Source organism: Cervus elaphus, chromosome 5 (genome assembly GCF_910594005.1).
Source record: "Cervus elaphus chromosome 5, mCerEla1.1, whole genome shotgun sequence".
Lineage (NCBI taxonomy): Eukaryota > Metazoa > Chordata > Mammalia > Artiodactyla > Cervidae > Cervus > Cervus elaphus.
This window is the reverse complement of record NC_057819.1, coordinates 92,513,408-92,541,166: the sequence shown is the minus strand read 5'-3', so window position 1 is coordinate 92,541,166 and position 27,759 is coordinate 92,513,408. Positions and strand designations below refer to the sequence as shown.

The 27,759-nt window shown below is 39.1% G+C and overlaps 1 protein-coding gene across 2 annotated transcripts in view; it reads right to left on the bottom strand.

Annotated features, from left to right (window-relative positions):
• NLK (nemo like kinase) overlaps positions 1–27,759 on the bottom strand; it is a 124,088-nt gene that overhangs the window by 8,108 nt on the left and 88,221 nt on the right. For both annotated transcript variants that reach the window (XM_043903150.1, XM_043903149.1), the window contains exons 4-8: positions 20,328–20,434; positions 18,777–18,862; positions 14,211–14,420; positions 10,506–10,607; positions 4,219–4,305 (exon numbers count right to left, since the gene is read on the bottom strand). In XM_043903150.1, the coding sequence (XP_043759085.1) occupies positions 4,219–4,305; positions 10,506–10,607; positions 14,211–14,420; positions 18,777–18,862; positions 20,328–20,434 (592 nt within the window). The remainder of the gene's footprint in view (positions 1–4,218; positions 4,306–10,505; positions 10,608–14,210; positions 14,421–18,776; positions 18,863–20,327; positions 20,435–27,759) is intronic.

Genomic DNA, 27,759 nt, shown 5'->3' with positions numbered 1-27,759 from the left:
TATCATCCCCTGGTTGTTTCTGCTTTTTCCTTGTATTTGCCTAAAGGCTCCTGCTACAAGATAAAGATCAGGAATAGAGTCTTCCATATGAACCATCACAAGGATCTCCGTAAAGAAATGTTATCAGGCACTCCTGACTATTGTCTTTGGGGTACAAACTCATGGGTAACAGCTGATTATCATCACCACAGTTAGCCACGAGGAGCAGACACAAGGTAATAGACTGCTTAACCCAAGACCAACAAAGTAAGAATCAACTACTTCAGACTAGATGGATTAAATAAACTTATTTAATTATGGTTAATGTTCTATTTTAATGGCTTTTAAAAAAAAAATCTTCTTTCTTTCTAATGTATCACTACCTCTCAAATTTAACAGGACAAAATCAGAATGAAACATTCTTTAAGCTAGATACAGAACTCTCATAACTACAAAGAAAAGAATCCTTAATAAATCAATCATAAACTAAATTCAGTAAGACCCTGTCCTCCTTACTAGATAAATCAAACCTCCTTTTTGTAGATAAATCTAATTTGTAACTATGACCACACCACAAGTTTCATTTAATTAAGAGTGACAATCCCACTGTTGAAGAATAAGGACTACATTTCACATGCAGAACTGATATCTGAAAGGCCTCTGGGGAGATGAGCGTGGCATCCACTCTGTGGCTTAGGAAATTGGGCCCTAGAGCTGTAAAGACTACGAGCTCTCAGCAGGTCATAGTCATTAATAAACGTGGGATCTCAGAGAAAGAGGATACCTTACAGCTACAAGAACTGCAGGTAAAACCTGGGACAGGTGAATTACATGGTTCCTCATTCCTAATCTAAGTAGAACTAATAAAGAGAGTAACATATGCTTGACACATAAAAGTAAATTTAACCTCAGGGCCTTTAGAAAATCCTCTATGGGCGGACAGAAATTACCTCTGAAACCTGAAATTCATGTGCCTCTAGTTTTGTTAACCATACAAACGGTCTTTATGTATTAATCAAAGTCTCCTGTGAAAGCTATACAGATAAACTTGCCAAATAAAATATCAAACTAATGACACTAAATCACCAGCTCACTCAGCAAGTTATGTGGCTGAAACTGTCCTTAATGGCATGAACTTGACCACAAGGAGGGGCTATGCCAAAGAACGGCCACTTTGTCTTGCTTCCTGATCACTAAGAACCTCACATACCAAAGGAAACAAACAAAAGGAAAACACCAAACAAAAAATCCACTTTGTACCACAAGATGTGACAGAAATAACTTGATCATTCTGATTGGTTCTTGTTCAGCCACTCAGTTGTGCCTGACTCTTTGCGACCACATGGACTGCAGCATGCCAGGCTTCCCTGTCCTTCACCATCTCCCAGAGTTTGCTCAAATTCATGCCCATTGAATTGGTGATGCTATCCAACCAGCTCATCCTCTGTTGTCCCCATCTCCTCCTGCCTTCAATCTTTCCCAGCATCAGGGTCTTTTCCAATGAGTCAGTTGGATATGACTGCATATCCAACTTTGCATCAGGTGGCCAAAGTATTCAGTTTCAGCATCAGTCCGTCAATAATTATTCAGGACTGATTTCCTTTAGGATTGACTGGTTGGATCTCCCTGTAGTCCAAGGGACCCTCAAGAGTCTTCTCCAACACCATGGATCAAAGGTATCAGTTCTTTGGTGCTCAGCCTTCTTTATGGACCAACTCTCACATCCATACATGACTACTGGAAAAACCATAGCTTTGACTAGACAGACCTTTGTTGGCAAAATGATGTCTCTGCTTTTTAGTACACTGTCCACGTTTGTCGTAGCTTTCCTTCCAAGGAGCAAGCATCTTTTAATTTCATGGCTCCTGTCACCATCTGAGCCCAAGAAAATAAAAGTCTTTTACTGTTTCCATTGTTTCCCCATGTATTTGCCATGAAGTGATGGGACCAGATGCCATGATCTTTCTTTTTTGAATGTTGAGTTTTAAGGCAGCTTTTTCACTCTCCTCCTTTTACCTTCATCAAGAGGCTCTTTTAGTTCCTCTTCACTTTCTGCTGTAAGGGTCATGTTATCTGCATATCTGAGGCTGTTAATATTTCTCCCAGCAATCTTGATTCCAGCTTGTGCTTCATCCAGTCTAGCATTTTGCATGATATACTCTGCACATAAGTTAAATAAGCAGGGTGACAATATACAACCTTCCCAATTCCCAATTTGGAATCAGTCTGCTGTTCCATGTCCAGTTCTAACTGTTGCTTCTTGACCTGCATACAGGTTTCTCAGGAGGCAGTAAGGTGGTCTGGTATTCCTATTGCTTGAAGAATTCTCCAGTTTGTTGTGATCCACACAGTCAAAGGCTTTAGCATAGTCAGTGAAGCAAAGTAGATGTTCTTTTGAATTCTCATGCTTTTCTATGATCCAACAGATGCTGACAACTTGATCTCTGGTTCCTCTGCCTTTTCTAAATCCAGCTTGAACATCTGGAAGTTCTCGGTTCACATACTGTTGAAGCCTGGCTTGGAGGATTTTGAGCATGACCTTGCTAGCATTCTGGTCCCCCAAATAAAAGAACCCTGTTTCTTACAGATCTGGACACACTCTAACAAATCATTTTTATCCCTAATCTTTGTTCTAACCTTTGTGGATTTAATAATTAGTGAGAAAGTTACTGTTTTCTCACTGTGAAAAAACCAGTGTAAACCTAATTGGTAATTTTTGGGTATTTTTTCCCTTTTAATATGTTATGTTTTGTATTTGGTGACTTCCATGTACTCTTGGCAAGTAAAATTTTTCTTTTCTAAATGCTTCCATTTAAAAAAATCTTCTTTGACAATAGTTATTGGCACAGATGTGATAAATACCCTTCAGATGAATGAATAAATGAAGAAATGAACTTTGCCTCAGAGGAGTCAAGTCTAAAAATGGCATTTAGAAAAGCCACCATTTGAAATGCTGTGATAAACCTAGACAGCATATTAAAAAGCAGAGATACTACTTTGCCAACAAAGATCTGTCTAGTCAAAGCTATGGTTTTTCCAGTAGTCATGTATGGACATGAAAGTTGGACCATAAAGAAAGCTGAGCACCAAAGAATTGATGCTTTTGTTTTTTTCCCCAATTATTTTTATTAGTTGGAGGCTAATCACTTTACAATATTGTAGTGGTTTTTGCCATACATTGACATGAATCAGCCATGGATTTACATGTGTTCCCCATCCTGAACCCCCCTTCACCTCCCTCCCCATCCCATCCCTCTGGGTCATCCCAGTGCACCAGCCCCGAGCACTTGTCTCATGCATCCAACCTGGACTGGCGACCTGTTTCACACTTGATAACATACATGTTTTGATGCTGTTCTCTCAGATCATCCCACCCTCGCCTTCTCCCATAGAGTCCAAAAGTCTGTTCTGTACATCTGTATCTTTTTTTCTGTCTTGCATATAGGGTTATCGTTACCATCTTTCTAAATTCCATATATATGTGTTAGTATACTGTATTGGTGTTTATCTTTCTGGCTTACTTCACTCTGTGAATTGATGCTTTTGAACTGTGGTGTTGGAGAAGACTCTTGAGAGTGCCCTGGGCTGCAAGCAGATCGAACCAGTCCATCCTAAAGGAAATCAGCCGTGAATACTCACTGGAAGGACTGATGCTGAAGCTGAAGCTCCAATACGTTGGCCTCTTGATGCAAAGAACTGACAAACTGGAAAAGACCCTGATGCTGGGAAAGATTGAAGGCAGGAGGAGAAGGGGATGACAGAGGATAAGATGATTGGATGGCATCACCTACTCAAAGGACATGAGTTTGAGCAAGCTCCAGGAGTTGGTGAAGGACAGGGAAGCCTGGCATTGCTGTCCATGGGGTCGCAAAGAACTGGACACAACTGAGCGACTGAACTGAAAACCTAGAGTAAACACTTCCTTATGCAATACAATGGGCAGATTTTTTTCAAATAATGCTAAAAATTTTTCCCCTAATTTAGACTGGTGTCAAACTCCTTTTACAAATATTGAGATAAATAAGGATGATGCCCTTCCTTCTCTCTCTTCACCTAGTATTATGTGTTACTACTCGAACTTCTTTGTGATGGGGGAGCATGATAAACTTCAGCCCTCAGTTACATGAGTTATCTTTTAAAAAGTCATTATTTACATTGCCCATCTACTCAAAGCCAGGATGTTTTTCCTAGAACACGTTTTTAATTCATTAAAATAATATAAAAACAAACACTACTTACTGGATCAAAGACCAACATCCTACAAAGGAGATGAACAGCTTCATGTGTAGCCTGGCTAGACAGGGTATAAAGCACAGGAAGAGATGGCTGCAAAAAAATAATTCAAATAAGTGAGTAAGTCTTTGTGTAAGTAGATGTGGGATACAGCCGATGTATGACAAGGTACGTACCCAGCTCTAAAGGTGTGCGCAGAGAAATCTCAACTCAAAGGAGGTGAGTATTCCCCTCATTAACCAGTCTTCACAAGCAGCAACTGACTTTCAGTGCATAATTTATATTGCATGATTACCCATTGAAGGTCAGAGCACAAAAGAGCCTATGAAAACTGAAAGGTAATCCTGCAAATATGAAACCCCTAATTAGCCTTATATTATACACGCTTTGGCAAGGGAAGACCAAACATGCCGAGGGATGGGAGAAAAGATTTACAACCTTGGCCACTTGCAAGCAAACTGTGCAAATAAGCATGTGAACGATGTCTTATGTCAATGTTACCATAAAGTTGCTAAAACGCTGAAGGAGCTTTAGGATACTCAGGAGATTACAGAGTCTTCTAAGAAAGTATGACACTGCTTTTGCAGGTTCCAGCCGTACTGCCTTTAGCACTGATTACTCACTCAATAATTGTCTTTTGTATTAATCAGGGGCAGGTATATCCACACACCTGTATCTAACCCTTTTGCACTGAGGCAGGGAGATGATTCTAATGAGCATAGAAGCCACAGAGCTTATAAAGCAGTTATTTTGCTGCTTGGCAGATGAATGGTGTCACTGCTCTGTCTCTCACTCAAGTGACACTGAAAGGTCCCCTTGTATCTTGATCACAGCCTTAGAATTCTGCTATGATAACTACTAGCATCAAGTATTCTATGTATCTGCCTCCTTCCAACAGTTAAATTGTATAGGAAAATCCAACAAGAACAAGACGACACTTCAGAATCATCAGGGGGTAATTATTCACCTTACAAACGTTTTCTTTAGGATCACGAGTTAACAGGAGATAAAAGGAAATGGGAGTTCTACTTCACTAACTAGATCAACACGTCTGAATCTCAGTTCCCTAAAATGAGGAGGTTGGACTAAACAATCTCTGAAGTTTAGTTCTAACTGTACAATACTTGATAGGATCACTACAGATAAAGAGGACTATGCTCACAAAACTCATAGAAAGTTGGCATTCAGATATGTGTAGACCAGTTCACTACTCCTTGGTGCATTTACCAAGGAGTAAATATCTAAGTCTATGGCAGCTCTAAAATTATTTGTATTAGTCAAGATGAGTGGGGGTTGTGCAGAGTGTGGGAAAGAGGTTTTAACTTATGATTTAACTTACACATATTTTCTCTAAGAATTTTTTAATTGTGTAAAATGAAGTAATTTGATATTCTTCAAAGATTCTGATTCTTGGTTTAAGTGAATAGTTGTCCTCTTTTTCACTGACTTGTGTAGTTTGGCAGCCAAATTCCAGCCAGTTTCTACTGACCAAAATGTCTCCCCATAAGCATTTCTTTCCCTTCCATTCTCACAGTGAATCTACCCCTCATTCCACTTTTGTGGTAGAGGCAGGTTATAGCTTAAGGAAGGGAATACTAATACTAATACTAATACTGGAATAAGTACTAGAAGATGTGGCTTCAAATTCTAACTCTGCCATCACTAGGCTCAGGTAAGTAACTTGCTTTGGCTCTCATCCATTAGACTACACCAGTACAGACCTGCCTACCTACCAACATCGCTGCTAATCCTGACATCCACACAGTGCCAGGTCCTGGGATAGATGCTGAGACAACAAAGATGATTAACACCTCTCTGGTTAAGAAAAACATAAGAACAAGCGTTCCAGAGGTCACTGATTAGAGGATCTAAGACAAATTAGAAGGCAAAATTTATGACCAGAGGACAAATGGATATGGGATGGAGAATTTGTGAAAATCAAGAGTGGATGTTTAAGGCTACCTGAAATATTACAAATTCACCCTCCCCCCAATATTCTTCTTTATAGAAGTACACTCCAACAAATACACTAAAAATAATCCTAAGTTTCATTTCAGCCTTAACAGTCATTTGATATACTTTCTCCTTTTCTGTGTTTTTATATGCATGTTAAGAAGAGGCCCAGAGAAAAAGAAGAGTCAGTTCGGCCATGCCAGTACTTCTCCCAAATGATAACTATCAATAACTTAGCATTGGCTCCACAGGAAAGATGCAATACTACAAATGCTGCATTTCTTTCTTTTTTTGCTGCACTCTGTGGAGCCAATGCTAAGAAGTTTATATTTCTCATCAGGTGCAACAGAATCAATTTGAATAAGAGAAAAAATAAGTTTAGCTGCTGCTGTTCAGTTGCTTCAGTCACGTCCGACTCTTTGCAACCCCATGGAGTGTAGCCCGACAGGCTCCTCTGTCCCTGGGATTCTCCAGGCAAGAATACTGGAGTGGGTTGCCATGTCCTGCGCTAGAGGATCTTCTCGACCTGCGTCTCCTGCATTGTGGGTGGACTCTTTACTGCTGAACCATGAGGAAGCCCAGAATGCTTAGAAACATGCCTTAAACATCTCCTTTGGAAAAAAGTTTCTGCCAATTCCCCCAGTACTCACACACATTACTTTTCTCCCTCTAAAATATATGGGTCCATTTTATACGGGTCCATTTTCTGTTGTTCAAGTCTGTGAGTCACTCAGGCCATGTAGGAGTGAGCGGGTGCCATGCTGAGTCACGAGGACAGGAAGGTTTATGAAGAGTGCTCCAGTGATGACTGAGTAATTGCCAGTAAATGAAGCAAGGATGAGCCTCTGGCTTGAGCGAGAGGCCCTAGGTGATAGATGCCACAGTTATCAAGAGACTTCCGAGTGTGGTCACCACAGCAGAGTCAGCCAGGCTGTGCAAGGCCTGCTGGAGACTCCTGACAGTCTTTACCTGGCAGCAGAGAAGCCGCGCTCAGTCGGCAGCGTGAACTGAGCTACACTGTGCGCAGTGCACTATGGTGAGCACTTTGGGGTTATACAAAAGAACCCCCATCTGAAAAATAAGAAGTTTGAGCTGCGTGAACTCTCGAGAGTACTCTCATTCTCTTAACTGGAAGATAAAGTCCCTGACAGGAGCTAGAACTATTTTCGCCTCGTGAAAATATTTTACTTATTTCTGACACAATTAGCTGAGAACAATCTGAGGGAAAACGAAGCTCTAAACCTTATGAGATGAACAAAGGGACTAAGGGCTGGTAGGAGACTTCTCAATCCTATCAACACGGCAGAGCCTCAACAAGTATCTGCCTTAATAGACTCCTGGGCCATGGCAGCTAAGATTCCCTTCATCCGAGATCCCGAGTTGTAGTTCAGTTCAGTTCAGTTCAGTTGCATCCGACGCTTTGTGACCCCATGGACTGCAGCACACCAGGCTACCCTGTCCATCACCAACTCCTGGAGCCTACTCAAACTCATGTCAAGAGTTGTAGAAAAGAGACAATGCATAGAAAATACCAGTGTTTTTCTCTGCCCATGATTTCCTGACCTTAAGGGACCCAACTCCTTTTCTCACTCTCAGATCAAGTGATTCAACTGGGGCTTGATTTCAGTCTCCCAACTGCAAAGATGGGCAGAGGGCTTGGCCAATCAAATGATGTATTCTCCTGAGCACCACCACTGCTTCTAGGATGATGTACATAGTTAAAACAGGTTGGGAACAGTCAATGGGTCAATGGGTGGCTAACCTAACACACCCTCCCAATCCTTTTATCCCTTATCTACCCTTAATAACTGGGATAGAAAAGACACTTTTTTTTTTTTAAAGCCTTTCTTGCCTTCTGGGAGGCCACATGCCATACAGTTCTGGACAGTAACACATAAGCAGAGGTTTACTAGGCAGGCTTCTGGGAAAACGTTTGCTTTCCTGAGAAAAGGAAGAGATACTGCTAGTGCTTCCTCTTTGCTCCATTTTCTTGCTTTGAATATGGATATGATTTGTGGACAAGCTAGCGTCATTTTGTGACTATGAGGCAATAGGCAAGAGAGTATGAAGTCACATGCTAAAGGTGAAAAAAGAAAGAAAAAAACTAGATCCTCGATGACATAATTGAGCTGCAATGCCATCACCAGACTGCCTACCTCTGGGACTTTTTGATATGAAGAAAAAATAAACTTCTATTTCTTTAAATCATTATAAGCAAGGTTTTTGGGATTTCCCTAAAACTCAGATGGTAAGGAATCTGCCTGCAGTGCAGAAGACTCAGGTTCAATCCCTGGGTCAGGAAGATCCCCTGGAGAAGAAAATGGCAACCCACTCCAGTATTCTTGCCTGGAGAATTCCATAGACAGAGGAGCCTAGCAGGTTACAGTCTATGGGGTCGCAAAGAGTTCGACATGACTAAGCGACTAACACACAAGCAAGGTTTTCTATTCCTCATGACCAAGTACATTCCTAACAGAATCAGAGACCCTCCAAATATTTTTATTAATCTATCTGGGAAAGCTCTTTCTTGAAGGATTGATATGCTAATAGAATGTAGGCTTAGATTATTGGCTCCATTTTGGCCAACTCAAGGGGGAAAGCCTGTCTGAAAATGAAGCCAAAATACAGGAAAACAGAACAGAAGAGAGGCAGATTCCTGGTATGAAATATCATTTGACTACTTGAATCCAGCAGAGCCCAAAGTCAGTGGTAGCTCAAGACTTTTCAGTTATATGAGCCCTAAGTTACATATCCTTTTTGACTTCAGTCAGCTTTAACTGAGTTTCAGTGGAAAGAATCCTGACTGATAAACCACCTGGAAGGATGTATATTAATCAACCAACATAAGTATATTAATTTGAGGCAGTAATCTGTGACTTTAAGAAGATAGCCAATGAGGTTTTCCTTCTGTATATGTGTATTTTTAAAAAAATCCCAACAAACAATAGTATATATTTCTGTTTGTACAAATATATGTAAAGGCATAGAAAAATGTCTGGAAAGATATTCTCAAATTAATCCAGAGGAGACTCGGATGATGTAGGGGAGCTGAGAATGACTAACTCTGTACAATTTTTACTTTACGTGTACCCATATTTACTTGCAAATATACAAACAAAATTTTTTAAAAATCTGCTTTGAAGGTATATATGCCAGGTATTGATAAACTAGTTTAATACCCCTGATACTGGCCAGTAAATTGAACATAACAGATCTTGTTACACCTTTCTTTTAATACAGAACCTTCCTCTACGTTGAGACTGTGCTCTTCTAAGGGAGTCAGCGCCCCCATCATTTCAGAAAGATGTAACCAGCAGGGGGCTATTTAAAACACCAGGACCTACATCTCTAGTAGTAAATCTACAATGACTAGCTCAGGCTAGTTTTAGAAGATAACACGTTTTACCCACTGCCTTTTTTGCCTGTGAAAATGGAAGCTCCAGATTCACACCAGAATCATAGACAGGGAACGCTAAAGTAAAGGCAACGCCTTGATCAAACGTCCTGCAGGTAATCTGAGGCCTGCCAAACTCCATCTGTCACTTGGTCTATCAGTTACGTCAACCAGATCTTCTAATGATCAATCAGATCATCTCAATGCCCATTATAAAAGAAAGCAAGGCAAAGCCTAGGGAAGAGTTGCTGAGGCTCCCTGGTCAGGACTTCTCCCCTCTGTCTCGGTTTGTTGTTCCTAGGAAAAGTATTCCCCTTACTCACTCTTCACATCATTAAGCTGTTTTGTCCAAAGAAGATTAGGAAAGTGCTTCTAAAAAATGCTGTTAAATCAACAGGGTGGAAATCATAACCATCTCATCTTTCTCAGCAGTGACTTGGCTGGTTGCAAGTAATATTGATCAGTGCAAATCTGGCAATCTCTCTTCATACTTCTTTTCTAACAACATTCACATCTGATTCTGTGTTAGTGCAAGAGTGCAATAGAAACAGCTTCACATTCCTGGCTGGAACAAGAGATACCGGATATTTTGGCTCAGTATGTGAGAAACAACAGCTTGATACACATATACCAGGTTATGATACTGAGGTCAAAGCTCCACCCCTGGTAACTTGTCCCCAACATGGCAAAAACCAGGAGACCAAAGCAAGAGGTCATTTACTAGCAAAGGTGCTACAAAAATACTTTCTCCTGCAGCACTGGGAATTACTATATCCTATTGGGTTTGACAAATATTTTAACATTTTACCTATGGCCATGACATAAAAAAATTAATAAAACCTACATGTAATGTTTTTGTTTAAACATTCTCATCTTGTTATTCTGTGGGAGGGAAACTGCCCAAACAGGTGGTGACCAAATACAGGACCCCTCTGTCTCCTCTCACCTGTTTATGAGGACCCCTGAGTATGTGTGCCTTAGCGCCTTCACAAGCCGTCCTCATTGCTTCCAGTGATGGTGTGCCCAAGAGATCTGTGATCAAATCCAACTACGAACAAACAGGAAATACAGATGGTTAGTAAGCTCATGGAAACAACCTTTCATTACTCTTATGTCATAGCCTGAGAGATGAGGACCAAACATGGAGGGGAGCAGAAAACTTAGGAAAGTTCCAGATTAACTGGTAGGAGCCTCTATTTTCACTTTCTGGACTATTAAAAAAAAACAAACAAAAAAACAGAAAAATGTTCGGTTGGGATCTATATAATAGAAATAAAGAGAATGGTTTTGGCCACCATGGCATTCCAAGGTGACAGTAATTTATGAGTCTGTATGTGCCTGCTGTGTGTCTTCACACCACACATAATCTTTTACACTGGTGAAAAACTGTGGTGCCCAGAAAACTGTGACACTGTGTAAGGCCACATCTAGTTAGCTGGGCACAATAAAAGAGACCAAAAAAATGGTCTTCTCACAAACAAGCCCTTGTAGATAGCAAACTGCCTTAACAATTTTCTGTAAGTGCTATGATTATTCTAACCCAATTAGCAATGACATCTCATTCTAATTCTTCCAGAATGGAAAATTCTTACATAGAGAAAACTTCTTCTAGTTCTGGGATTTCCAAATATAAAGCACTATTTCCTGCACTTAACTAAACCATGGGGTGGCCCTCAGTATCACTGCCCTCCAGGATAATGGAGTTTCTCAAGTGGCTTGTTTTGCATAGAATTAAACATCTCTGTGCAAAAGCTTTCTGGGAAAAGTGACTTGGCAATACTTTTGGACCTCTAATAAACACAAAAGGAAGTGAGCAGTTCATGAAAACAACTGGAGATATTGAGAAAGTTGTCTAAAATGGGTCAGATCCAGGCCTCCCTGAGGGCTCAGTGGTAAAGAATCCGCCTGCTTATGCGTGAGACACAGGTTTTATCCCTGATTCGGGAAGATCCCACATGCCTTGAAACACCTAAGTTTGTGTGCCACAACTGTTCAGTCTGTGCTCTAGAGCCTGGGCTCTGCAACAAGAGAAGCCACCGCAAAGAGAAGCCCTTGCTCGCCACAACTAGAAAAAAAGCCCATGCAGCAATGAAGACCCAGCACAGCCAAAAATAAATTATTAAAATGGCTCAGATCTATGGATAAGAAACATTTTAATGAAGTCTGCTGATACTACAGCACATAGGACATTTATTTCTCAAAGAGAAAATGCTACAGCAAATATCTATTAATACTTCCATTTGTTAAGTTAGACTCTGTTTTAGATCTTGATTTCTCACTCCAAAATACAATGGTGACTGATAGATGTGAGTTCTCCTTTAGTGGCTACATCAGACTGAAAAACTCAAGACCTATGTTATTTCTCTAGAAAATGAGATATTTGAACCCCGTTCTGGTTGCTTCACATTTCCCTTTGTACATTCTTTTCAGCACTGGGTCTTCGTTGCTGTGCACGGGTTTTCTCCAGCTGTGGAGAGTGGGGGCTACGCCCTAGTCATGGTGCTCAGGCTTCTCTTGTTGCACAGCACAGGCTCCAGGTGCATGGGCTTCAGTAGTTGTAGCTCTTGGGTTCTAGACTGTGGGCTCGGTAGTTGTGGCACATGAGTTTTGTTGCTCCGAGGCATGTGGAATCTTCCTGGATCAGTGATCAAACCCGTGTCCCCTGCATTAGCAGGTGGATTCTTACCCTCCGTACCACCAGGGAAGTCCCTACTTAAGCTCTTCTGTATGGCAGCTTATGTCCATATGTGACATGTCATCTTATAGGTAAGGCTGTTAAACTCTACCTTCTAAAGAAATTGAGTAATAAAGTGGATATTATCAATAGTACCCAACATTAGATTTATATATGATAATTTTTTAATCACCAAGATCAATTTTAAAAGATGTAGACTTAAACAAAAATGACTGGATGTATAGCAGGGAAATAAATTTAAATGTTGATCAGAGCATATACAGTTTCTAATGTATCAGTTAACAATTCTTGGTTGATAGAGCATAAAGGAGATGGTTTCATTTTTTGTCATGTGCATGAATTATTTACAAAGATACACAGTAGGTAGGGTCATCTTTTCAAACGTGATCAGTCAAATCTTAACACTCTCTTGCTCAAAAACAGACAGCTTTCCATCACACTTTGGACAGAATAAAACCCAAAGTCCTTATCAGGTCGCCAAGGTCAGGCAGGCTCTTTTTCTGTGACCTCATCTCCTACACACTCTTCCTTAATCATGCCATCACTCCAGCACACCCACACTTGTTCCTGCCTCAGAGGGTTCTGTTATGCTGGTTGTCCCTTTTGTCCCAGGTGTGCTCCTGGTGCTGCCTCCATCCAGGCACCTTCTGGCTGTCCCTTTGCCTGGAATATTTGTTCCTGGTATCTTGCTCCCTCATTTCACTGCAGTCTCTCCTCAAATGTTACTCCCTTAGATGGTTTTTTAGCACTGCTCTGGCTCCATCATCACTCTCTATCCCTAACTTGGTTTAATTCTTTTTGGTAGTATTTATCATTACTTGGGATTATATTTATTTTCTTTAAAAAGATATTTGTTTGAATATCTTTTTTAGGTCTTAGTTTGTATCATCCGGGATCTTTCACTGCGGTGCACAGGCTCTCTAATTGTGGCTCATGAGCTCAGCAGTTGTGGCTCGCAGGCTTACATGCTCTGAGGCATGTGGATCCCAGTTCCCCAGCCAGGGATCAAATCCACGTCCCTTGCACCGGAAGTGCAGAGCCTTAACCACTGGACCATCAGGGAAGCCCACCAACTTATTTATTTTCTGTCTCACATGAAAGTTTCAGAAAGCTTTATTTTCAGCTGTATCCCTCATACCCTGGCACACTGCCACCACCACCATCATAATTGCTAACATTTACTGAGTGCTTACCAGACTCCAGGCCTTAGTTTTGGCTCTATTACTTCATTTATTCTGCACAACAATCCTCAGAACAGTTTAACTTGCCCAGGATTTGACTGACAGCAAATGGTAGAGTAGGATTTGAATCCACCAACTGGATTGTACAGCCTGACTCACCATTGTTACATTCTTCTCATGCAAACAAGATTGTTAAAATTTTTATGAATAAAAAATACTTAAGAATTAGACCAAAGAAAATGTGGGTAGTAATGAATTAGTTTATAAAGGCAGACAGTTAAAGTATCACAAATGGTTTCCAACATTTTAATCAGCTTCTGATATTCTCTGCCATATTTAAATAATTTAGTCCAATATAGGTTGGAAAGGGTTCTAAATGTTCGTATTTAAAGAAGTCAACACTCAAATTTATATTCTAAGCACAAAGTGTAAGTACATTAAGTCACCAAATACATTTTCGAGTCAGATCCATTCAGTTAGAAAGAACAGAGGCTCTCAAACCACTGAAGATTACACCTGTGCAAACTGTTATAGCAGAGTCTGCTTGCCATGCATCAGTGCATGTAATAAAGTCAACATTCCCTCTTAATAGGCTCGTAAGCTGCAAAATCAATCTCTCTGTAATCTTCATAACTTTCTGAATTTTAAGTGAACTTGAATTTGCTAAAAGCAATTTAGACAGTACAATGAATAAGCCCAAGATGTGCGCAAGATGGTTTTTCCTTTAAATCTGTAATAGAACTGAAAGTTCCTAAAGCCTAAAGTGAAATCATACCTGCTGAATGGGACTCTGTGCCTGAAACAGTATTCTTCGTCCTAGTAGTTCTGCAAAGATACATCCGACAGACCAGATGTCAATAGCATTGCTGTAATGACGGCTGCCCATCAGGATTTCTGGAGCCCGATAATACTGAGTAACAACTTCCTGAGTCATGTGACGGGATTCATCTAATTCTTCCACTCTGGCCAATCCAAAATCACAAATCTAAACAGAATAGATTATCAAAATGTTGTCAAATAGACACATATATTTACAAGTGGAATAGCAGAACAAAATAATAATAAACTAAAATCTTGATAGACCTCTGAACTTTGCAAAGTTTTCAGTGATACAGGTGGAGTACATTTGTGTCAGTATATAATTTGATATTATTTGGATGAGAGGGAAGAAAGTCTCAAACTTCCATATTTCTATACAGAATTATTGTAAAGACAAGCTTTTCACTTTTCATTTGTTTTTAATTGGTAACTAATGAAACAAACAAAAAGCAATTGAATGTATACTTTTTGGTTCAATGAAGAAACCAAGTTAATCTATTTTCAAGGCTGCTTATGGAGGAAGATAGTATAAGGAAAAAAAAAGACCTCCTGAGCTAACTATGTTCACTATCTTTTTGTTTGTTTTTAGCCGAACTGCATGGCTTGTGGGATCTTTGCTTCCTGATCAGAGATGAACCCCAGGCCTTGGCAATGAAGCCATCAAGTCCCAGCCACTTAGACCACCAGGGAATTCCCATATGTTCACTATCTTTATGGAATATACACAGTAAAATTTCTTCAAAGCTATGGGTTTCAACTAGAGTCCTGCTAAATCCTGAGGTACTTCAGGAGTTCCATGAACATTTTACCTAAATTTCACATGAATCTATAAATATTTTAAATACTAATTCACATTCCAATGTGTGAATATGTCAAAAAGTAGCACACTGTAGAATACCAATGCTAACAGGTCCCTTCATTTCTTCATGCCATAAATGTTCAATTAATTGAATGTCTATTATATTTTAGACAGTATGCTAGAACTTGGGAGACATAATGGTAAATGAGAAAGACTGGTTGATTTACCTACAAACCTAGGAATAAGTCTTTTCCTGCTCTTTCTGTTTACTTTATGTCATTAATTTATGTATCTTTGGCTGCGCTGCGTCTTTGTTGCAGCACACAGGTTTTTTTCCCTCTAGTTGCGGAGAGTGGGGGTTACTCTCGGTTGTAGCGTGCAGGCTTCTCACTGCAGTGGCCTCTCTTGCTGCCGAGCACAGGCTCTAGTTATGGCACGTGGGCTTGGTTCCCCTGCAGCACGTGGTATCTTAGTTCCGGGCCCAGGGATCGAAGCCATGCCTGCGTTGGCAGGCAGATTCTTAACCACTGGACCACCAGGGAAGTCTTCCCTTTCTGTTTAAGTGAAAAGTTTTTGGAGGCTGCAAGGTGAGCTGTTAGTAAATGGCAGCAGTGCCACCACCAGCAAATTTTGCTTATTTTCAGGAATTGAGATTTTCTTGATACTGGGCAACCAAAACAGAAACTGGGAGCACTGAGGAAGAGATAAGAGAGGAATGACCATCTAAGCTCCAGTGTTCTCAATGATTAAGTCTGAGTCAATATTATTAATATAACTGACAAAATAATACTTATCTGCCTTCTAAGTTGAGGTCCTACCATAATATTTTATTTGAAAAAAGGGTCTCATAGCTTAAAAAAGCATTGGAAAACTACTGTTTTAAAGAAAACATATTTTAGCCCTAATTTTTGGCAATCTTCTCTTTTTATCTTGAATCTACTATGTCTAGTCACATCAAATGAATGCATGTCTGTATGTGGGGACAAATCAGTATGAAACCAACATCTTTAAAACTTAAAATGAAAGTACACTTTCAGACCACACAGAAAAACTATACCAAAAAGGAAAACAGGCATATGTTGTTTATCAAATCCTCCCAAAGAACACATAATATTTTAAAAACTCTATTACCTGACCAAAAATTTTTAGGCTATCTTTTAAAACAAACAAAAAAACCCACTAAAAATCCACTTTATTTCTCTGGTATTAAAAAACAAAACAAAACAAAACACCACCTTACCCAACAGAAAATGTTTTCTCTAATAAAGCCAGCCTTTTGTTTAAAAAAAAAAAAAAAAAAGATCTGGATTCATTTTTTGGCAATTTATCTGGAAGACAGGCTAAATCCAAAGTAAGAAGCTTATATGATCAGATAACCAAAAAGATATTGCAATTTCCAGCAAAATTATCTGCTTTGGGCCTAATAGTAAACAAAATAGAGTCTCAATCTAAAAGGATGATTTCTAAAAAATGTTTTGTCATAATTATTTTCTATGAATTTTTACATTTGAGAAGAGAGAATTAGCATCAGTAGATTGGCAATCTACTCTTTTTAAAAGTAAGCTGCCAAGACAAGTTAAAGGAGCAGAGCAAAATTTCAATTTGTTCCGATCTGTATGTTGTTTATTCATAAATGACATCTTCTTTTAGTTACTCTTTCATGTAGCTGGAGGTTACAATACCATAAAAGACGATTTAGAAAATGGACTGCAAGCAGTTAATGGCATCAAGCATGACAGGCTCTACATAAATGCTTTGTGAAGTTCTCCAACCAGAAACTGAAATAAGAAGAAACTGGTTTAAATTGTCTTATAAGTGACTTGGTCTGGATAAGTCAAAGAATTTTTGACTCTAAGGTTTTTGTTTGTTTTAAAAAAAGAATTAAAGTGGGTTATGGAGATAAGGCCTGAAGATGTTTATTACACTGTATCTTAATAGTTTGCTACTACTCTATTCATTTATTTTATTTTTGGCTGTGCGGGGACTTCGTTGCTGTGTGGGCTTTTCTCTACTTGAGGCGACCGGGGGCTACTCTCTAGTTGTGGTGCATGGGCTTCTCATGACATTGGTTTCTCTTGTTGCAGAGCATGGGCTCTAGGGTGTGTGGGCTTTAGTAGCTGCGGCACATGGGCTCAGAAGTTGTGGCTCCTGGGCTCTAGAGTATAGGCTCAACAGTTGTGGCGTGCGGTCTGAGTCGCTCCATAGCACATGGGATCTTCCCACAGCAGGGATCAAACCTGTGTCTTCTGCACTGGCAGGTGGATTCTTTACCAGTGAGCCACCCGGGAAGCCTGGTTACAGCTCTTTTTATTTATTTATTTTTTAATTAATTTATTTGGCTGCGCTGGGTCTTAGCTGTGGCAAATGGGATCTAGTTTCCTGACTACAGATTGAACCTGGGCCTCTGCATTGAAAGTTCAGAGTCTTAGCCACTGGACCACCAGGGAAGTCCCACAGTGAAAAGCGGCAGGGGAGTGAACTCAATGACCTACAGAAGGAAAATTTACTTTGGTAGTTTTTACTTTAATGGTTTTTGGGACTATTAATTATCTGTGGAAACAAAAGAATTAAGGATAATATTAGATGTTTTCAAGGAAAATATGAAAAATAGGTGTTTTTAATCTTTCTAGAGTTAAAACAGGAGCAGAGTTCTTCACATATAGAGCGAAGGGAGATTTTTTTTCATTCAAAAGCAGTTTTGACACACTAGCTTTTAAAGAAAACTGGCCCACAGTTTAAAGAAAGCATTTAAAATAAAAAATGAAATTCATTTATATACTTTGGTTTCAAGGTTTAGTTTAACTGCCAAGAGGATAAGTACTAATGACAGTTGATTACATTTGAAGTAGGCAACATTTATAAACAGTTCTTTTCTTTTTCAAATATATCAATTGAAATGTTAAGAATATTTACTGTAGACTGAAGCACCATATAATACTGTAGCCGCTCATAAAATAAGTGGAATTTTAATTTGCTTTCACAGAGATGACTCAGCTCTAGGAAGGCCCTTACGTCCAATTTCTATAATGGGGAAAGATATGATGGGCCTTTCACTATTTAGGAGGTCTGTTAAGACACATTTCTGTTAGGGAGAGGGCAATGAACATGTGGATTTTGCTATTTGTGAGCCACTCTAACAAAAGACAAAGGGGGTGGTACTGCCGCGAGAGTAAACCCTGTAATCAATACCCCTTCAGAGGGGTAACTGAGGATTGGCCACTACATACTGTGGAAATACCTTTGACCCTTTTCTGGTTTAGTATTTTCACTTTTAAATGTTTCTATTTCCCTACTTTGCTGCCTCAGGCAAACAGCATATAAAAACATCAGCTGTGCAAAAACATACAGTCTTCTTAAAAGCCACAATTGATTGTCACGTAAGTAGATGCTTACTGGTCTTCCAATCTTTTTTCTAATATACACTTTCTTTGTAATGGAACAAGCTGAAAAGAAATCACCTTCTTTAGTCTTCTTTCTAGTCACACTGCAATTCCAATGGTTCCAAAATATGTGCAAAATATCATGAAGAAACCATGAGCCAAGACTACAAATTAAGTTACTATTTTGTCCATGACTAGTGATATTGGTGGAGAACACTGGGTTCTTTAATTTCTGGTAAAGTGATGAGAATAAATTTAACCATTTCTTTCATAAAAACGTGTTCTTAAACACACTCTGACATTCCACTTGTTTCCTAGATGTTTAAATAAAATGAAGAGCTACCTTTAGAACACAGTTGCTGTTCACAAGGAGATTCCCTGGCTTAATGTCTCGATGTAAAATGCCAGCTGAATGGAGATATTTCAAACCTGAAATAGAAACAGATAGAACTGCAGATATTTAATTCCTTTTACTCAACCAATGATTTGGGGGAAAACCATAGGAACAAGAGTACAGGATTTTAAATTGTTCTCTAAATAACTGCATAATGAACATTATTAAAAGCTTGACTTAGTCCTACCTCAAAAAACTGTAATTTTGCTACAGTAAAATAAAATGTCATCAAAGGTTTGCACAGTCTAGAGGTAATGTCTATAATTTGAAAGATTATTTAGGTTTAAGTATAGATAAGCACTCCAAGCCCTGGAGTTAAGGCTGACCAGACCAATAACCTTGAACAGTTTATAAGTGTGGCTCCTGGAGCTCTGGATACTCCGAAGCTGATTGTGAGCTGCTGCCACAAAATAGTTCCCATTAACCAACAGCAAGCCTTTTCCAGGACAGATTTTCACTGATGAGACAAAATTCAGAAACTTGCCCAGGTCTGTTGGTAGTATTCTCCACCACTGAGAATCAGGAAGGTACTTAATTACTTTAAGAATATTTTTGATATCTTTACAAAGTCTGTGGGCTTTAGCAGTGCTAGATAAAAGGCACAGCTTCAAGGCTGAGTCTTCTGAATAAAATAAAGCAAATCACATTTCTACAATGTTAAAGAAGGTCCTCTATCCAGTCTCTTCCCTCTGCTACCACCCCCACTCCCAAATATCAACACATCTACAGAAGGTGAACTTTCTAGTTTTAACACTGTGTATGTGTTTTAGTTCTTCTGGCAGATGCTTTTCAATTTTTATAAGGAATGTCTGAATTCTTTGAATCCTATGGGAGAAAAAAAGTATTTTACTAGGTAAGAAAACTGTTTCAGCTTTAAACAGGTGTAATGCCAAAATTCTGAAGGACACACCTGATGGCCAGAGGAAGCTCCAACAAATGTCAGCCCAAACTGTTTCTCTATCGTCAGTACTCCTTAATGAGCCAGGCTGGAGAGTGAGTTAGTTGGCTGTTTCTGTCAGTCTTCTCCATGCTTTGACTTTAAAAGTCATTTTGCTTTTCTAGAGTGGAACTCAGGCATGCCTGCCAACTCTCAGACCAGGCCCACCTACTGCTGGCATAAAGAATGTATGTCATCCATAGGAAACACAGTTCCTTTTCAGTTAATCATCTGATGCCAGCCACATACTCCTACTAAAGGTTGTTCAGTGGAAGCTTTGTGGCAAAACAGCCTGCTTATTTACCCCTCGGGATTAACCCCCTTGACTACCTAATGAATTAGATAGGACCTTCTCTTCCATCACCGAAAATAAGAACCATCTGGCTACCCTTAAAAGCTTCTTATTTAACATCAAGTATAGAGAGTATTAAATATACTTTGGTCAGAAGAAAAAAGTTGTCAGGCAAGAAGTAAGCCTTGGAAGGTTAGATTAGTTCAAATGAAAAGCAAAACATTCCATTTATACAGTGACACTACCTTTTTCTTCACAGAGAAAGTCTTACCTCGCAAAATCTGATAAAGAAAAACTTTGACATGATCTGAGCTGAGTGGTTGAGGAGAGACGATAATTTTATGCAGGTCACTCTGCATCAGTTCTGTGACAACATATCTTGAGGTTTTTAGTTAAGGAGAGTTCAGAGAATTCAGCCCCCAATCCCTATAAATTAGGTATCAACTCTAAATACATGACTTGTCTTTTTAAGGCTGGAAAAAGCTTTAGGGAAAGAAAGCTTTTGGATAGCATGAAAAGAGATGACAATTCCAGCCCTCCTAAGATGAAAACACTGCCAAAATGAAATAATTTAAAAAAGTTAGAAGTTAACAATCAAGTGACTATAATTAGCACTATAAAAGAGAAAAATAAGGGTAAATATTTTCAAAGACAGCCAGATCAGGAGAAATGTGAAGACCAGCAGTCTCAGGGTCTATTCAGACATGTTCCTGGAGTGTCCTCTGAATCCAAAAAAGAAAGGGTGCTGGTCTCACGCTAGGCCACCAGGGCACCAAAGCAAAAGATGTAATCCATCCATTAACAGTGGCTTCAGTTACTTTGTAAAGCATGGTACTCCAAAAAACATGCACAACGGTTAGTTCATATCTTAGTCTCTACAGTCTTCACAACTGAACTTTTATTATTTAACTTCTTATACATTTATACCTCCCATACTTAATTTTAAGCTTCCTATGCTTTGTACTCCGTTATATCCTCAGGGCTTTGCACAATCAACATGAGGCAGGTGATCGAAAGCTAGGGCCCAGGGAGTAAAGGAGATGTGGAATTCTCTTGGTAAAGGCACTACTGTCTCTTGCTTATCTAGAAAAGGACAGATTCATGACTTACCCCTGCCTTCAGTAACAACTCCTTAAAATTTTAGGCAAGTTTTACGATTTATAAGCTTTCTTCAGACAAGGGAAAAGGGCCTTTGAGTTTAGGAGGCTCTTACAGGATTTAAATTCTTTTGACACATTCTATATGTGAAAAGAATCTAAAAAAGGGTGGATATATTATGAATGATTCACTTTGCTATAGAGCAGAAATTATCACAACATTGTAAATCAATTGTATTCCAATAAAAATTAATAAAGACAAATGAACAAACAAGAAAAAAACCCCAAACAAATTCTTTCGACATCTTGTAAAAGTTAGTTTCACATTCTGAGTAAAACACTAAGGCTTCTTCCCCGGCCCCGTGCACCTGAAAGCAGGGAAAGGCAAGACAAAAAAATAGCAGAGTTAGTTTGCCTTCTTACATACTTCCTCAGATCCTAAAATTCTTCTATGAGAAAGATATTATGGAGGTTGGAGTCTTTGGGCGCTCACCATTAGCTATAAAAAACTAAAAAGGATCTGGGGCAGAGGCTCTTTTTTCAGCACTGGCATGCTCATTGGAATGGCAAGTGCTGGACATAACTTACATTTTCAAAAAGCAACATGAGGTTTTGTATCTTACCTTTCTGAGTTTTAAAAAGTCTCTTGTAGTAAGTGATTATTATTTGGGGACTTAAAAACACTTCTAATTTAATGTTTCAGCACAAACAAGTAGGAAAAGGGACAACTTGGGCATAGGGAGAATGAAAAATTGATAACAGCTGACATACATAGTTGGACTACCCCTCCTTTGTGAGACATTTTCTCCAAATGGCTGGTGGAACATTCAGCTCTGACTTTCCCTCTCCCTTTGTGGTTGTTTCCTCTCATTCCCTTTGTTGGTGCTCCTTCCCAACCACTTACTGTTGAAATGCCCCAGGGCTTGGTCCTCTTCTCTTCAGATACTCACTCTCTAGGGTAATCGAAGAGAGTCCCATGACTTTAAATAACATCCAGGCTGACGACTCCCAACTTTACATCTCTAGTAATTTTCTTGCCTTAAGTCCAGCCTTGTATATTTAACTGTCTACTCATCATCTCCAATGGATGACTCACTGACGGCTCAAAATAACATGTCCAAGATATTCTGTAAGAGCGGGGGAAGAGCCAAAGACACCATAGCTTAGCTCCTGCTGTCGCCAGGGAATAAGGCTTTATTTGTCTCCTGTGGGATAGGAAAAGACACCTAAACATCTTTACTACTTCTAACAAAGGCTTGCAAGCAATTCTGAGTTTAGACCTACCTGCATCCCTACTTTCTAAGATACCTGATGCCTCCAATTCCTTAGCTGCTTTGATGTTCTGAGCAAGAAGTAACCCACTTCTGGGTTCTCATTACTACCAGCAGAGGTTTCTGCCTCTTCTAGTATGAATTCTTGGGGACTGTAGGAAAGATTTTAGCAATAAAGATCAGTTTTATCAAATGTGTTTTCAGATGGAAACTGTTTACATGTTTATTGGCCACATATATGTGTAAGTATGAGAGGAGAGAAAAGAGAGGAGGAGTGAAGAGAGAGACTTGTTTCTTTTTTTAACTCAGTTTTCTACTGGGGTGATAATTTTATTTGTAGAAGTGCCTTACATATTAAGAATATTAACCCTCTTGTATATAATACGAAAAAGTTTTTTTTCCCACTGGGAAATCTTAATCATAGGACAGAGACAGGGGAAAAAATTTTCTATTTGCACCATTAAGCCTTAATCAGAGGTTCTAATATTCTTGAGTTGGTTCCAGAAATCTCAAGGGATGAAAACAAAGGAACATCACACAGGGAAAAAACAAAACAGAACAACAGAGCAAAAACAGAAAAACTTCACAACTGCCATCCCTGTATCGTCAACTTGTGGTTTTACTCAGGAAAAGAAAACTCCTAAACAGAGCACTTATCTGTATGGGATGTCAGTCATGTCTTCTGAGTTTACTGACAATTTTCTTCTTCCTGCCAGGATTGAAAAGTTCTTGCATGGAAGTGAAGAGCAGGTTATATTCTATTCTGTCTCACATATCTACAAAATAGGCAGCCAAGCTGTGATGCCAGAATCTTTACTGTTACTGGTGACAGTTGGTATGCATGCAAACAGCAGAGAGAAAACATCTTAATTTTCAAGTTATCAGGTTGAATTCATGGTGCTGGCACTTGAAAAATCTTGCTTTGACTTATAAAAGGAACAAACTGATACAAAAGCCAAAAACACAGAATAAGCATGAAATAATGTCATATGCTTTCTTCTAACAGTGACTACATTTTCAAAGAAAAGGGAAAAGGAAAACATTGGCTGGAATGGGTACTATTCTAACCAGATATTTTACAAATAATTACTAATTTCAGGAAACACTCTTATATTTAACTTAGCATGCTGAAACAAGTATTTCCAGATCAGGGTGTTGTTTCCACCCCAGACCTACTGGATTTGAACTGATAATGTTGAACCATTTTGACCAAAAAAATAATTATTTCACATGGTTTAACATAATACAGAGCAAAGTATTAACAGACAGCAAAAACAAAACAAACAAGCCCCCCAAAACCAAAATGAACCTGAAAGACAAGGGTGTTCAAAATGAATATAAAGGATGATTTCAAATACTAAGTCAATTCTTCTATACTAAGAGCACATTATGTGCATAATTTCTTACAAAATACAAACCAGCAGGTACTCCCTCTGCTAAACACAAATGACCAGATTATCATGTTACTGTCTTCAGGATCTGTGAATTTAAAAGACATTTCATTCAATCTCCTGTTATAATATTTAAGAAAGAATTTAAATGAGTGTTGCTTTCATATCTCTGCCTCTTAAGATGACAGTCAATGTTAAAAAAAAGACGGTAGTGTTTAATAATCTCTTAATTTAATCAGAAAGTCTAGGGAAAACCACATATAGCCCAGTCTACCTTGACAATTTCATTTACCTTTGTACAGAGATGTTTTCCTTCCTCTAATATCTTTTAAACATAAAAGTCTGAGAAATTTTAAAAGTATACTTTTTACAAAGTGATTAAAAACAGCCACTCTGCACAGAGTAAGTTTTGTCAAGCTTTAGTTTAGCAAAATAAATTCTTCAGGGTTGAAATAAGTGTGTTTCACCTCAGGGATAAAGCAAATTTTTTCTTCACAGAAACAAGCCAATGGCCAGGCCAATCTTTTAAAATTTTATTTCTCTGGAAAAACACAATTCCTGAATTGGCAATTGCACAACAGAGCTGCAGAATCTAGAAGAAACACACACCACTTTATGATGAGGTTTCTGCTCTGCTCTAGCAGAGATCCTCTGAAGTCTCAATCCCCAACATGATGTCTCCCAGATGTCTCAGCTAGTTGCCATGCCAACTAAAGCAGCTTAGATTAAATGAGGGCCTGAAAAGGCACCTGCACCACTCCAGGTCTGTTGCACATTAAATAAAGCTCTCTTGACAGGGACTCGGAGGTGCCATTAACTTGAACAGCAGCTATCTGATTATTGTTTCTGAGTAATTTAATGAGGGTCTCCAAATAAGAAAAACAGGGTGCTCTTTCCTCTCTCTGTCCTTCTAAATGGGACAGCCTCTCCAACAGCTGGTGCACCCACTGGGCCGCTGACTTTGCTGTGGCCTTTAAAGTTAGCATTGGGTAAAGGTAAACCACAGGACCAAAGTTAGGACTTGCAGGAGAATATTAGCAGATTAACCATTCTCCCCTTATTAAAACTCATCATTAAAAATATGGTTGTAAAAAACACACTGTGCATGGTATGCCAACCTCACAGTGATTTGAACAGCCCTGCTATAAAATAAATTGCTGCTGATTGCAGCAATTAGTTAAGTAGCTCCATGAAATATGGATTTCAAAATGTACTGATTTGCTTCAGAGAAACGAATGATGCAAATTAACAATTAGAAATGCAAGGCGGGGGACAGTAGCAGCTCTTGATACCTGAAGGTGCCCAAGAGGCACAAGTGTTTCTGTGTTGTTTTAAAGAGTTAATTTTGTGTACTTTTTTTTTTGTTAATACTGACATTTCAGAAACTTCTTTATATATAACGGGGTAGAAAACAGTCCCTTCACTTCTTTCTCAAATATTACTAGTCAACGGAGAACATCAGTTAACAGAAACACAAACTCAGTCACAGAGAGGTTATGGGATTTACCCAAGGTCATGTTCCAAGTTTGCAAAAAGCCTGACTACCTTATGCTTCCCAACTCCCGCGCACTCGATCCCACAAAGCTGCTTCCTGCTTGCCTACTATTCCCATTTCTTAACCAAATGTCACACAGCATGCACACTACTTTGCAATAAAGAAAAGCTGAACTACTTTTAAGTGCTATGAGGAGAAGAAAAGGAGAAAGGAAGCTAACGTCCTGTTGAAGCTACTTATGTGCCACTTTATCACCCTCATTTAATCCCTGTGTATAACACCTAATTTGTAACTATTTCTATTAAGATATGAGCACATCGAGGCTGGGAGAGGTTAAGCTGCTGACAAAGAGCTTGGATTCACACCTCGATTGTAATGATCCCTAAATCGGACCCTTTACGTGAAATTCTGCGTCACTGTGTTTACTGTCAAGAGAGAAAATGAAATTCCTAAGACGGACCTATTTTGCATGTCGGAAAAAACCAGGTTCCAAACAAAAATCAAATTTAGGACTGGGGTTACACGATGGAGCTTTTAGAATCCCTCTCTCACTATGTGTCTTCAGATGAGAAATCACTCTCCTCGTTCTCCAACAAATATCCAGAATAGCAGCATGTGCCAGACATAAGCTCTGTTCTAGGCACTGAAAATGTGATGGAGTCTAAGAGCGTCACTGCCATGATTGAGTTCATAGCCCACCAAGGCAGGTGGACAATCAAACAAACAATTACAACAGATTCACTCAAAGATCACAACAATGTCATGGCTGTTGATCTCGTAAAGCCCCTTAGCACTGCTCTGGGACTGAATAAGGCAGATCTGCCATCACAGGGCCAACAGGAGTCAGAGAAGCAAAGCAGCAGAACCAAGACACATTCTTCTAAAAAGATAAACCTCTAATTATTAGAATTGCTAAATGCCAATAACTACAGAGATTTACACCTTCAGTGAAACACGTGAGAAACCATCCAGGTTTCTTCAGCTCATACTGATCTTCTAATTAGATGCACATTCTAATTGGCAATTTACCTATATCTATAAACACACACACATACATGCATTGTGCTCAGTCACTCAGTTGTGTCCAACTCTTTGAGACCCCGTGGACTTTAGCCCCCAGGCTACTCTGTCCATGGGATTTTTCAGGCAAGAACACTGGAGTGGGTTGCCATTTCCTACTCCAGGGGATCTTCCTAACCCAGGGATGGAACCTGCGTCTCCTGCAACTCCTGCATTGGCAGACAGATTCTTTGCCACTGAGCCACCAGGGAAGTCATGCATTAGGTTTCCTAAAATGGTTCACCTTAAGAATTAAAAAAAAAACAAAACAAAACATGAGAAATAACAAAAATAAAAACATTGAACATTTATTGAGTTCCCTCTATATGTGAGGCACTTTGGAAGCACTTGCTATGAATTATCTCTTTGACTTGTCACAGCACAAGTTAGGTTATTCCAGAGAACTAACTGTTCTCTTTTTGAGTATTAGTCTTTCCTTTTGGAAGGAACTGAATCCAAAGGTGTCTGAAGTAACTGCCCAAATCCACACTCTTACTCATTTCCTCTAGTACCTGAACTGTAGTCTTAGTTCTGTCACTAATAAATAAATAAAAAAAAAATAAAAAAAAAATGAAAAAACAAATCAAATAAAAAACAATCCCACTGTTTGCTGAAAAGCATCTTTGAGCCCACTACGTGCCAGTCTTAACACAGATCACTTCATTTAACCCTCATAACAATCTTGTACCACTCCCCTGCAACAGATCTATGCTTCGGGTGAATGAATGTCAGGTTGACAAGCTAAATAATGATACTCCTTCTGCCAGCAACTGAAAAATAATTCAAAGGTTAAAAAAAAAATGCTGGAGGTAAGTTTTTCTACCTCATATTCTCTCTGTCGCTCTCTTTTTTTATCTCCCATGTTACTTCATTCAAATTTTATTCCTTTCACACTTCTTTCTTCTTCCCTTTTCAGAAAAAATTTATATTTTGGTCATGCCATGTGGCATGTGGGATCTTAGTTCCCTGAGTGGGGATTGAACCCTCACCCTCTGCATTGGAAGAGCAGAGTCTTAACCACTGAACTGCCAGAGAACTCCTTATTTCACCTTTCTTAAGTTATAAAACTAAAACTGACAATTAACACTTTCCTGCACCAAGGAACCATACACAGTTACTTGAATAGCTTCATATTCTCTATTTCTTTAAATGGATAAGGAAAACACAAAAAAATTAGCATACACACATTAATGTGTATATACATAAAGAAGCCCCAGCTAACTGTGTGGTGAGAGCCCTTGAGAAGAAAATGGGGGAAGAAAACAAGACTGAACTATAGATTGCTGGAAATATAGGACAGGTTTTAGTGGGAGATTAAAATAAAAATGTTTAAGTTTATATATTATATTACATTAGACATGGTAACAAGTAATTACTACTAAGTGAAATC